At 34.9% G+C, this 14,236-nt stretch overlaps 1 protein-coding gene across 2 annotated transcripts in view; it reads left to right on the forward strand.

Moving 5' to 3' along the window:
* IGF1 (insulin like growth factor 1) overlaps positions 1 to 11,066 on the forward strand; it is a 73,461-nt gene extending 62,395 nt beyond the window's left edge. For both annotated transcript variants that reach the window (XM_062569588.1, XM_062569579.1), the window contains exon 4: positions 10,361 to 11,066. In XM_062569588.1, the coding sequence (XP_062425572.1) occupies positions 10,361 to 10,420 (60 nt within the window). In that variant the 3' untranslated portion in view covers positions 10,421 to 11,066. The remainder of the gene's footprint in view (positions 1 to 10,360) is intronic.
* Positions 11,067 to 14,236: the final 3,170 nt, after the last annotated feature.

Raw genomic sequence — 14,236 nt, forward strand, 5'->3', positions numbered from 1 at the left:
CCCCGCTCCTGCAGTTGCCTAAAATCCTGTTATTTTTTTTAATCAGAAATGAAACTGCATGAAAACCTAAGATTTTTCAAGAAGTCAGGAAATCAGCAGTATACATTAATTAATTTCCTCAACATCAGCTTTATAAAAAATAACAATCGTAATAGTCCCAGCATCCATTTCTTTTCCATAAGTCAATCCACAAAAGAGAGTCCTTTTCATCTCTTCCTCGCTTTCCATACTTTAAAGAAATGACTGTGTGATTCTTCATGGGAAGTACCACCTTAGCAATAAACGTCTCGAAAAGATACAGACAAAGATGAGTGAAGTCTTCTATACAGAGAGATCAACTATGGACAAGCAAACCCTGGGCTTCTTCCCATCTGGGTACACATATGTTTATGGTTTGCAGGAAAAGAAGAAAATAGGCTTGGCCAGTAACTTCCCTGTTTCTTCCAATATTTGTTGCTAGGGTGATGGGAAAAACCTTTTGTAACTTCCACTAAAAATTCCTACTAGCTCTCTGATAGATCTCCATATCACTTTCCTTGGAGTGCCAAGGAACAACATAATTCTCTAACCAGCTGTCCCCTTCCTAATTCAAGAGAGAGATGAAACGCTCTTCTTACAAACCAGAGGGATCAGAAGAGAAGCCTAGCATCTTTCATTAGCAGCAAAGGAGAGGGTGTTTAATGGAGGATATCATAAGAAAAAAAAATAGAGGAACGAAGTAGTAATCGAGAGAACCCAGCAGGGAAAGAAAGCACCTATGAAAGGAGGAGGAGAAGAGAACAGGTGAAAGGAAGGAAAGTAGAAAAGGGCAGGGATAAGATAATATGAAGAAGAGAGTGAAGAGTGGAGGAAAAAGGAAGGGAATTATATAAGGAGGCTGAGAAGTGAAATATTGAAGAACTGAACGAAACACAGGCAATGTGCCAATGTCACACAGAAAAGACTGAATTTTGAGTTTTAGTTAACCCAATGTAACATATGTTTTCACTGTTCCTTGCATTGAATAACTTTTCCAAAAGCCTAGAACCTAAGGAAAATTTAATTGGAGCACAAATTCAAACTCTTTCAAATCCTAAAATGAAATGCGAAAGTAGAGATATAGGATTTTTCAAAGCTCAGGCAACTTTTGGGTCTTCAGAACATTAGTGAACACTAAATTCAGTTTGTAAATAAAAATTATCAGATAAATGGAAGTAAAATTTCAGATTCTGTGTGACATATGAAAAAGCAGAAGATACTCAAAAAATACTAATGAGTACATATTTTCATTTAATAAATATTTTGTAGTCAGCTGCTTATATCTGAATTAAGAAAAACAATGCTACATTCGAACATTTTATTTTTGATATGCTCCCCCAGTATGAATGCATTTAGCTAATTCATGGTGTTGATATATTACTCATTTTAATGAAAAAATCAATTATATTAAAGTTTTTTTTTTTTTCAGAGTTGAGCACATTTGCTTTATCTGCTTTAAAACATTTTGCTTCTCTAATCCTATCATTTTCCCCAGAAAGTCAATGGGAATACTTCTGGGCATCATCTGTTCTGTCAGTCTTACCTACGCTTGAGTTTGAAGTACAGTTCTAAGCCAGTTTCACCCACTCAGACTTGAATCTCTCAAAATAATTGCCTCTATATTGCTGGTACATGAGCCAGTCTCCTCCCTTCCTGCACACCTGAGCTTCTCTGTCTCATAAGCCCATTGGCTTGCACCACTCCTGTCTGAGTGAAAGGTACTACAGCTAATCAAGGAGCCTGCATTCAAATATGAGCTTATCTCCTAAAGTAACCAATACATCCTCAAGTAACCAATAAAGCCTCACTGGTCTTCTGTAGGATTTTCATGGAATTCTCTAGGGCAGATCAGGAAATATTTACAAAGACTCCGTCTTTCAGGTACTGCTTGTACCTGCACAAAGTCAATAGTTACTTTATAATGGCTCTTACTTGATCATAAAATCTTGCTCATGAAGAAAATCCTGAAAGAATGGGATCTTAGTGCTGACGCAATCCCTTTTCTAGCTTATGATTTATAGATTTTAATATCAATTTATTTTAAAAAGTAAGGGAATGATACAGTCTTTGTTTGCTTTCATAAATAAAGATGCTATTGAACACAGCCAGGATTTCCTGACCAACATAAAAGAACATTACTAAGTGAAAGATTAGGTAACTAATAAAATTGGACAGTTCAATAAAAGATTTGAATGTGTTTGACACTCAGAGTCAGTATAAACATTTTGGAGAAGATAATTTGTTGTTCTTCAGAATAGATAAATTTATCTTCCTCTGCGTGTCTGAGTGAACTTTGTCAATACTAAGCTATTCCTTAATTCTTCTCCCCTTCTTTATTATAACACTTCAGAACTGAATTAGCTTACTAGAAATAGGTCATCACATGGGCTTGCTAAGACAAAAGACTACAACAATAATTACACTTACCAATAAAAACATGTGTTTCAGAGGTCTTCAGACACCCTGTAATAGCTTATGGATAAGGTAGAGTCTTAAATATTGTCATCGCTTCAGTGACGACACTACAGTGAGAAGCCAATGCATATTCATAATTGAGTTTAAATTATCGTATTTATTTACACATAATTTAGAAGGTAGTTGTGGTTTTTTTATGAGTATCTTACAAGAAAAATATGTTTTGCTTACTGACTACTGAAACTAGACATAATTAACAAGTCAGTAGAATAAATTTCATATTTATACACCTTTCATTCCCATGATTTCAGCAGCAATTTTATTCAGTGTGTCCATGGGACAGAAAGAGCCAGGCTACAACTGTAATTCAAATTCAGTGCTACAAGGGACAACAGGAACCAGGTTCAGGTTATTATGTTATAGTAAACAGGAAATTTAATTAAATATGAGACAAAGAGAATAAATAGTCTAAATCTGTGGTAGGAAGGTAATGCCAATGTTCAACTGGAGAAATACCTTATGAAAATAAATATTTTACTCAGAAAAAATAATTTTTCATACCTATACCCTCTCTTCCTTCCACAAAAGAAAAATAATGACTGCTAATCCTTATAGGCTTTGACTTGGAAAAAAAATACTCTACAGAACTCTTCTGTAGAGACTTTCATGTAAGGTTCTCAAAGCATAGATATATCTGAGACCCACAGCACCACAATTACTAGACGTTATTCTTATTTAAATAGGAGTTTTAAGGTAGGATTTAGTGGAACATATAAGCTGTTAATCACTCTGAAATTTCATACATAATCTATTTCTTACACCTTTCATACTTCCAGTATAGTTTTTATATGGCATTACCTCATAATCTTTCCAACAGCAAAAACCCTTGATTTGGGTTTTGGTTTAAATGTTATTGTAGAAGGTCTACTTTCCAAAGTTCTTGAACAAATTATTCCTCCTATGCACATTTTTGTAGATTGGCAGATCCTCAGTAAACTCCAATGGAGTAGGGTTTCCTGTTTATAAGTTAATGTTGATTTGTGGTCATTAGTGCACTTCAAACAAGTATTTCTACACTACAGATGCAAACTTGACTGATGAGGGCCAATGATTCATTTAATTAATGTAATTAATTAAATTTTTGTGAATCCAAAAATGGCAATCTGCTGACAGAGGCCAACCTCAAGAGCTAATTTTGGTCCAATTACAGAGACTGCACATGTACAGTCAAGCACAATAGCTAACAAACATTTCCTTCAACATAAAACCATTATTTTTCCTGTTATAAGATCTTTACTCACAAATAACCATGAAAGGGCAGGTTTAGCTCAGTTGGTTAGAGTGTGGTGCTACTAGAGCCAAGGTCACAGGTTCAATCCCCATATGGGCTGTGCTGAGGGTTGGACTAGATGATCTCCAGGGGTTCCTTCCAACCTTATATTCTATGATTCTATGAAAAGTAAAGAAAAGAACTCCACAAAGTCAGGAACATTATACATAACAGCATATTCCCAGACTCACAAGCAAAGAGAAAAAAAAAAAAAAAAAAAAAGACAATTAGAAACATTTTCTTATTGTCACAGCTGCCATATGCCAGCGAGCACATCCCAACCTTAACTCTATCCTTATGTTGATGCTTAGCTTCCACCACCTCTTTAGTTGTTCTTTTGCCTTCAACTCAGGACAAAATTACTTTAAACTGGAGCAGCCAAAGAATATACCAAACATGCATAACTGTTTGTACAGGGCAATGACATTGCAGCACAATGCTATCGCTATAGTCTAACCATAACAAATTCTCTAATGAACAGATGGGATAACTCAGAGCATCTTTCCAGCTGGATTTCAGCACTGTGGGCCTTGAGGAAGTTGTGAATGACAACAGTATACAGTTCCTATTAGCCCTCAACAGGCAAACTTCTTTCTCAGACATCTACCTAAAGGATACCAAACTCTCATCAAAGAGTGTGTCCTACTGGAAAAGAAGTATCTTCCCCCTTCCCTGAAATATTTTATATTCTTTGAGTCTCAGCAAACCTATCTGGTTCAGCAAGTCTGTCTGGAATGAAAAAAATGTTTGTGGTATGAGAAGGTTTTTGAGCATAAAAATCATTTTCTCCAATGTGAAACAATAAATACATCCAAGCTGCAGTATATGGAAGTCCACAGTGAAGTGGCGCTTCCATTTTTAAATGCTCAGAAGCTAGCATAAAAGAAGAACAAGTCATCTGCTAATATTTGGTGACAACTGGACAGTAATCAGTGAGAAAATGCCAAAGATTTGTAAAAAATATTCTTTTTTTCACTAGCCCTCATGTGTTGATATAACAACGATCTGAAGAAGAATTTACAGAAAACCAATATAGCTGGCTAAAATTTAGGTAGCCATTTAATTTATGTCTTTTGATTAAAAATATTCTTCATCTGAATGTGATCTAAAATGAAAAATTATTCCCTAAATTAGAATAGGATTTATCTGTATAATCTACATACAGTCAATCTGTGCTCTGTAATACAGTGCCCAGATTCCTCAGCAAAATAGCAGCTGAATAGAAAAAAAAAAATGGTACAAAATATGTAAGAACGAACTATAGGCAATGGGGTTTCCTCTAATAGGGTTCTTATGGAAAGCTAAGGTGATTAAAACCAACTTTCAGTTTAATATTCCAAAATATCAAGCAAAATTGGTTCAGGCCAACTGTTCTGGATTATTTAGCTATGAGAAATAAAACTGTTTTGCATTCCATTGCAACACTAAGACCAAAGTGATAAAGATTGTTTTTCTTTTTTTTCAGTTTATTTAGTTTTCTTAGACATATATTGCTGAATAATTAATTAATCATCCTATACTTAATTATTTGACTAAATTAATGATAATTTTAAGAAGATTTTAAATGATGTTTTGAAATGGAAAAGTCAGAAGTTTCATGTTGCAAATGCTGAAATTAAATGTTTTGGTACTTCCAGACAAAACTATTTTAATTGCAAAATGTCAAAATAAAGCTTTTTAGTTTCTTGCAGTTTTATCTCTTTGGGGGTGAAATTGATCTTCACTAATGTACTTTCAGTCTCCAGAAAACTTCAAATTTCAGGAAAATTAAAATTACTCAAAATTACTTGCTTTGCTTCTGAGTGTGTTAAAAGCTACCAAAATTTAGTGCTTAACCTTTTTATGTGAATCATAATGCTATTCAAAACAGAACCCCACTTGAACAAACAGTTACAATAATGCCTTAAAGTGGAATTCAATGGAAACAGCTACTTGTAGGTTTAATCAAATAGGTAAACTTTTCAGGGTCAGAATCCAGTGAATATTCTTAGTAGTCTTGCAGCATTTTTATAAGCTATCCTATTTGGAATTGAATGGAATTCATCAGCAAAAAAAAAAAAAAAAATCATTCTTCAAAGAATAAGGGAAACTTGAACATTTGATTGAATAATCCATCAAACTGGCAGAATCTGTTGTTCATTCATTTAATGATCGCTCACCAATCATGCTTATCCAGTGTGTGTTTGTTAACTTATTTGTTACTTGAATCCTCTACTGAAAGCTTTCAGTTAGAATTCTTAATGTTAAAAAAATGAGTTATTTAGATACATATTAGGTATTTATCTAGCCAGAACTAGTCACTAGGAAGTTCTCAACTTTGTAATATATATCCATTATAAAATTTTCTTTAGTTATCTATATAAGCAAGCAAATTATTAAAGAGGACAGAACTTAATCATTTCTAAATGATTAAGCATTTCTAAAACCAAGAGAGATATCTTTGAATTTTTAGCAAAGAGAACAGGTGTGAAGCCCAAGCATATATTATACACATATACATGCATGTATATATACATATACATGTTTGTGCGTGTGTATGTATATATGTTCACATACATATTTTTTAACCAAAGTCTATGTGAATAAATAGAGATCCCATTTTCAAGTTAAAATCTCATTTAATGAGAAAAAAAGTCAGCTAGTAAGGTGGGAGTAAGAAACAGTGAGAAGCTTCCAGTATTTGTACTAGACAGCAAAGCAGAGGTTTCCCATCTATTTTCGCACTATGTTTACAGTTTTAAACTGTGTGAAATAGGAACAAGAAGAGTTCTAGTTTCAGTGTACATGTTTCCATCTATCTTTCTTTCTTTCATTTCTTCTGAGAAATGCTATTAAAAGTCTACTTATCTTTAAATGAATTAAAATTTAACAGTAATTGGGAAAACTGCTCAACCGAAATTTAAAAAGCAGCTATCCTTGCTGTTCAAGGAAGGAAACAGAGCTATTTCCTCAGCACTTTCCAAAAAAGGAAAAACTGACCTTTTGGAATGGAACACTGTCATAGCACAAAATTCAGATCACTTAATAGTACAATGCACCACGAAAATTACTGCATGAAAGTGAACTCTTAAAGCTGATTTTAAAATCCAGTAAATAAAGAAGATGCAGAAAGGTATGCATCCTGAGCAAAAGGACCAGAGAAGTAGACATCTTGATCTAATTTCACTCTTCCTTAGATTTCTAGGCTTTATTTTTCTTTTGGTCCCATATGCAGAAATATACATAAATATATGCCAACAAAGTAGCAATAGGAAGCAGGTTCTTGCAAAAGGTCAGATGCTAGCCAAAATCTTTTCAAATTTTATCTAACTTTTGAAATTTAAATAAATACTAAATGGAACCAGAAGAAGGAGGGAAATTACCTTAATATTTTTACTTTAGGAAAATACCTTTAAGAAAACAGAAAGAGATTGCATTACTTCTCATTTATTTTTTGTAAGATTGGCAGTATCTTTTCTGATTGGCCCTCTAACAACTCACAGGCCAAAATATGCATAATGGCACTAATCCTAATTTCTATTACCTCTACGCCACATTACGAAAGCCAATGAGGGAAAATTTAGGTGTAACAGATAGCATAATTTGGCCTGTTCACTTCAGAAATTTATTTTTTCCCATTGCTCACTTTCCAGCCTTGTTATTTTGTTACTAACCACACTGCCCACTGAACTAAAAAGCTTCTCAAATAGACTCTAGAGAGTTCGTAGCTAAGTTATAATGTCTGTTACTACAAACACTAGACTTTTCATTTATTAGCGTTAAAGCAAGAGGATTTTTAATGCCAATATGAGGTCTGAAGTCCACTGTAATAGCACAAGAACAGTGCTGCATGCTTCCCAGTACCCCTCATCCTAATTAAATGACCTACTATCACTGAAGTAGCTCTTATCCTTATGTTAATGCTATGCTGTCTCAAAAAAAATCCTCTCTTAAGATAGCGTGGCAGAAGTCTGCACTTCTCTGTTCACAAACTGACTTAAAAAAAAGTCTGACTAAAAAAAAGCTGACTTTTTGTAACTGTCATCTTAAATGCTTACTGTCTTTGTCCAAGTCTGTAATGTCAGCTCAGAGGACCTGACACTGAAACAAGCATCACAGACAACAATCTTATTTTTAATTACCATTTTTTCAAAAAGTTGAGGAAAAAGGGCAAGCTCTTGTATACCAGTGCAAACATAGGCCTGAGAATCTGATTCAGGCATTCACACTTTGTTTTCAATGGCCTCAACAGTTCATACTTGCAAAAAACGCGTTATAAGGGTCAAAGCACTTTCTGAAGTGCGTGTTACTGCCATCACCGCCAGTGCCACCACCGCCAGTGCCACTTCTTTATACTTGTGGATTAAAAGGCTGATTCTAGAAGAGAAACAATTCTGAAAGTAACCTGCCACCTTCCCTCAATTTCAAAGGCAGCCTGTGTGTTATGCCAGCAGTAAAAGCTGTAACTGAAACTCTGCTGCACTTTAGTATATGCTATGTTTGGATGATTAAGCCATTAAAGCCATTTTGCTTTGTTGCCATAAGGAAATATTAAGCCAATGACTAAAGAAATTGCTGTTTTCTTGGTGCTTTCTTAGTGCACTGTTACTAGTATAATCATTTGTAGCATAAGGCAGGATCTTTAACAACGGAAGCCTCCCGAGACTTGCTGTAACAATGATTCCAGATAAAAATCAGTGAAAATGGAAGGGTTCATCCAGAATGAGTACTTGGAGGTAAAAACTAAGCTACATTTTAGGGTAAACTAAAGACAGACACAGTCATTTTGAAAAAGCTGGATGAGAAACAGGCAAGGGAACAGCAAAAAATTTAATTTGTGGATGAGCAGAATTTTTTGAAGTTTCTCTGTTTCTATATTCAATGCATACTAAGGAAGATCTCCTATAGAGGCCTTCATAAAATTTCATGAAGGCAAGCCAGCATTCTATTGAACTGATCTTTGGAAATGTCACTAGATGGTCAATCTTTTTTTCTTCATTTAATATTGCTTTTCAGATTAAGGTTTACAAACAAAGAAATTTCTTCCTCATGAATATTTTACTACTAATGAATATGGCTTTCCAGTGATGAAAAATCTTAACTTGGCTCAATGTCATAGAATGGTAAGGTTGGAAGGGACCTCTGGAGATCATCTAGTCCAGCCCTCAGCATAGCCCATATAGGGATTGAACCCACAACCTTGGCATTATCAGCACCACGCTCTAACCAACTGAGCTAGGTGTCATTGATCATTTGTTGGTGGTATCATTATTTTAACACTTGATAGTATCACCTGCTTTTTTATATTCTAAAAATAATAAATCATTTCATAGCCATCAGATTCTGACCCCAAAACCTGTGAAAATTAATGAGCTCTGTGTGAACTCAAGTTTTGATATCCATTATCAGTTTCTGATATACTTGGTCATGTTTAACAGAATAGTATTTATATATATATACATATATAGTATTTATATATTTATACATATACTATTTATAGAATAGTATTTTATAAAGAAAGCATTACAAAACCCTACTGTAATTAGCACCAAATCAAGCTTCCATTTTCTTGCTGTCCATCACAAAGGCAGGTAAAATTTTCATCACTTCCTATATTTTAGAAGAGTTTAAGTTTCCTTTTTTAAGGCTGAAAGGCACGGCTGCAGACACATGCCTCACCTTTCTCAGTGAGGGATTTTTATTTTTGATTTTTATGAGGACAATAGACAGGGTTTCAGTAAATAAAAAATTTTCTTCCTGATGAGGATTATGAATATGGTGTGACACTTCCTAGTTTTCCCTCTAGACTGGTACAGAATGGGCAAAGATTTATGTCCAGCTAATATTTACAGGCATGGTAAATGAGGAAATCAAACTTGCTGCAACCATCACTGCTGCTGGAAAAGTACCAGTATGTGGAAGAGAGTGAGCTAAGGGCTCTATTCATTCCAAAACCTTGATTTGCCTGGCACATTACCTTTTCTGTTTATGAAAACAGAACTGATTTGACTGCAGCTCCTCCAGTGAACCGGTACTTATTATCCTCCTAAAAGCCTTATCTGAGAAAAGACTCACATGTTTAACATGCAGTTTGTAAAATACAGGCAACAGAGTCCCACTCAGCAATTTTGAAAATCTCTGCTCACTGCCTACCAAAACCCGGGAGGCTCCATAAAGCCCCTAGTCACAACTTGAAAGTTTACTGGGCCCTATACATCCTGCTTTTGCAAAAGCTTTTATTCTGAAAGAAATAAAATCTTTGTTACCTACTGTATGTCTAAGCCCAGTCAGGTCCCGGCATGCAGAGGTTTCTTCTGCCAAAATGCTCCCAAATAACAATTTCAGTATGGTAGGCTTTCTCTGAATATCCTTTATGGGCAAAAATGTAATTATGTTGGAACTATTCAGATCAACAATAGCAGCAATCAAAGTGCATCTGCCTAGGAGAACTGGGAATTCAGAGTACAGAAGTTTTGTATAGCCAAGTTCTCTGTGGGCTGCAGAAGGGATCTAATAATTCCAGCATTCAGGATAACTGTTTTCCTACTAACACAAGTTGTATGATCATATGGCAAATTAAAATCTATTGAGAATAATTATTTTTTTCTACACTTCCAGGAAGTGCATTTGAAGAATACAAGTAGAGGGAACACAGGAAACAGAAACTACAGAATGTAAGAACATGCCATCCACAAGAGTGAAGAATGAATGTGCCATCTGCAGGATACTTTACTGTAAATAAATTATTTGTTAACATTGGAAGACTTAAAGAAAACTATGGTTTAATAAGCTTGATGCAATCTCAACCAATGGGCATTCTCCCAGTGAACAATGCAACTAAACATTCCAATATTAAGTCTTTAGAGAACAGAATGTTTTAACCAGCCCAGAGCTTAAAAAAAAAAAGAAAAAGAAAAGAAAAAAACAGAAAAAAAATCTGTGGTTGATATATAACTGTTTGTTAACCTGTTTTAAATGTCCTGCACAAAAACTCTTAAAGTCCTGTGCCCCTCAAAAGCCTAAAAATTTATGGGCCTTTGATGGATCCAATTGCACTAAATTAACCTAGAACGCTGGCTGCTGGAGTCATTCATCAGCCTTGTCTAAGTGTTTTGTTTTTTTTTTTTATTTGCACTTCTATACAAGAAACAGGCTGTTTGTTTTACAGTGTCTGAAAACATTGTTTGTCTATCCCTTCGTATTTGCACAGTTTGACATTCCCAGTAGCAGCAGCAGTAAGGTAACATATACAGTTTTAAACATCCATTAATTCCATCTGTGGCATTTTGACAGAATATGGGTTATAGATACAGTCATTTTAGGACAGTTTTTTTTTTCCTTCTCTTGTAAAGCTGCAGTTTATCGCAATTTGTGAGACAAATGATTTTTAAAAGCAGTTAAAGCATACATAGACTCTCAAACCATTAATGATTCTTCCAGGTAATTGTTTTGCAACAGTATAGGTAACTTCTTTCTTCCTCCATATAATGCAGTATGTAAAATTTAGCATATCAATAATACACATATATCAAACAGTATGTAAAAATCTGTTTTATAGTACAACGGTGCTATTTTATAGTTTGTTATATGAAAGGGTCTGGCCAAAACTGTAAGAGGTAAAAGCAAATATGGAAATACCAAGCCAAAGATGGAATTTAAAAAAAAATAGTTTTAAATTTATTCAGTTTTATTTTTAAATGAACTTAAATGGCTTTAGATTCCAATAGGATAATACCTTTTCCTTCTTCAGAATAAAATCCAGATATACTTGTTTCCTTTTAGAGATTCAGATGATGATGTATTTATTTGCAGTTACTTGGAACATGGATTCATAGATGCATGGGCCCAGAGAAGACAATTAAAAAGACAGCCTTCAAATTATTTCAAAAGGTAGCGTCAGGCCTCATTCTTTCTGAAATATCAGCATTCTACTCTCTTGTGAAAGAGAGTTAATCATGTTCTCTGCCATTTTAATTCTTCCCACAATCTGACGAGACTAAATTGAGTGTTAATTAGGCCACCGTGCACATCTATAAATCAGCAAATGCTAATCTAATCACCAAATTACAATGTAAAAAGAATCTTCAGGAGGGGATGAACCATCAAGTCCCTCAAAATGCTGCTTACAATAGCCTTTCATGTATTCTCATACAGGATTTCTAGATAATATCTGCCACGTCACCTTGATATGGAATGCACTGTTTCTACTTTGAATAACAGTTTCCTATGCTCCATTTTTGTAAATTAATTCAGAGCTAGATTAACCATGCAGCAAAGGGGATAGGTAACCAAGAGCATCCCAAGAAGAGCAATTAACTTAAAAGAAGGGGAGAGAAGGCAGTGGAGAATGAACTTCCCATCCTGTCCAGACCTGCAGTGTGGTTCTACTCATCTTCCTCCTGCCATTGCACTGCCCATGGCAAGTTCAGACAGGAGAAGCAGCATTGCTTGGTCAGCCCAAAGAGGGCAGGGGAAATACTATATAAAGAGAGCAGTTAGAGACATAGGAAGATGCCAGATCAGATCTGTAAAGGAAATATCTCTTTAAAGGCTTAAATCTGCCAACCCTTGCCTTCTACTGAATCCATGGGAATAGATGACTGAATTATTGATTCCTCAATTGTTTCATTCCTTTAGAAAAATTGAGTTTCATATTTGTTCTAAGGAAAATGCCATGCATTCTCATGCAACTCTTTAAACCTTCCTCTCTCTGTGAAATGCATGTTTATAAGCATCATGCTCTCATAAAAGCAGAATAGTAAATGACTAAATGGAATGTATCACAGCTGTCACTGACAGAGATAGGTATGTTGAAAAAAAGGGAAGAAGGTAAAGAGAAGCAGCTAGAGAAACGAATGTAAACTATTTACCACCACTTCAATAAACAGAGGTAGCAATTTTTATGTCTGTTAGAACTCTCACAGGGGACTTTTTGGTGGGGAGATTGAGGGGATGGTTTTACTTCAATGATTGTTAAGAATTCTGACGGGCACTCTAAGAATAAGCCATTATTTTGAACTGTCATAAACATAATACGTATTTCCATTTTGTGTCCTATGACTCCTGTCCCTTACCTGCTCTCAAGATCTGGGGGGAGGAGGGAGAAAAAATATTAACTAAAAAAGTAATTTGCAGATTTCCCTGGAGATCTAGCTTCAGAGATAACATTTTATTGATGCTAACCAGTTTTTCTGAAAAATTAGACATTATTGTATTTTTTAAATTGCTGCAATTTAAATCCAAATTTTGTTCCTATCTTGGGGTTCATGTAATCACATTACATGCCATTGTATTTCTTCCCCTGATTACCATAATCAGAAACGGTCTCTGGTAGCCAACATTATCTAACATTAGAACTTGACAAGTGTCCAGACAGTTTATAACAATTTTTGGAAAGAAATTAGAATAAATGAGTGGCTAAAAGCTTCAAAGAAAACATCTTGTTTTACAGGGAAAGGAATGGGATTGCAATAGAGACTAGATCCACCACCACAGAGGTGAGAAATGCACGGGTGGGGAATGTGTATTTGCATGAGAATTCTCCAGACCTATGGCAGAGAGCGCATAATGTACTAGTCAGTGTGAAAGAGAAGGGCTGCATAAGCTTAGCAGTCTCAATAAATCCGCTACTTAAAGAAGCAAAAGTATGAGCTAAAACACCTCCCTCCCCAAAAGTACAAAGTATTCTGGCTTGAAAAGCTTCTTAGAGAAATTCGAGACTTCAGCTAGATTTTAAAAAGCACTCTGGAGTTTTAAGAACAGAGCTCTTACTGGATGCTATTTATTCTCATAAATCACTTAAATAGTAAAGAAAATCCCACTCCTCGTCCTTCCATATTATGAAAAATATGACAGAAGTCAAAGATGCTTGCATTCGAGAATTGACACAAAACTCCAATTATTCCACAGAATGGCACTGAAGTACAGAAGAAAAGTGAATTAAGTCTCTGTTTTCAGTAAGTTTAAAAAAATCTTCAGATCTAAATCCACTGAAGTTAATATATCTTTTCAAAGTAGCAACATTTGAGCCTCAGCTCCATAGTAACCATAATTAATCATTAAGAGTTTTCAATGGAAAATGTATAAATTCTATATTCTGTTCAAAATGTACTTACAAACCTACACTTACACTTGTGTGAAGAGCTCCTATGAGGTTCATTTGTACCATTAAAAAAAGAGAGAAAAGAAAATTAAATAACAGGATACTGCAATCTGTCCCTGAACATGCAAGGAAGTAGGTACATTTTGCTCAAAGAAACTTGCAGTCTTAATAGCTCTGTTAAGATTAAAGGGTAAATTAGTGGTGAGCTTTCCTTACAGAATTGAATTCCATTCACAACTAGCAGCTATGTTCAGTTGCCCTATGAGCTGGTTGTTGACTCAGTATCAATGGTTAAAGTTAATTAAGGAAGACTCTATGCCAAGCCCATGTCTTCTTGGCTCCCTGTTTTAACAAGCAAGTGCATCATAACAGAAGCTCAAAAAGTGCATGTA

The sequence above is a fragment of the Rhea pennata genome, chromosome 1, assembly GCF_028389875.1.
Source record: "Rhea pennata isolate bPtePen1 chromosome 1, bPtePen1.pri, whole genome shotgun sequence".
Taxonomy (NCBI): Eukaryota; Metazoa; Chordata; class Aves; order Rheiformes; family Rheidae; genus Rhea; species Rhea pennata.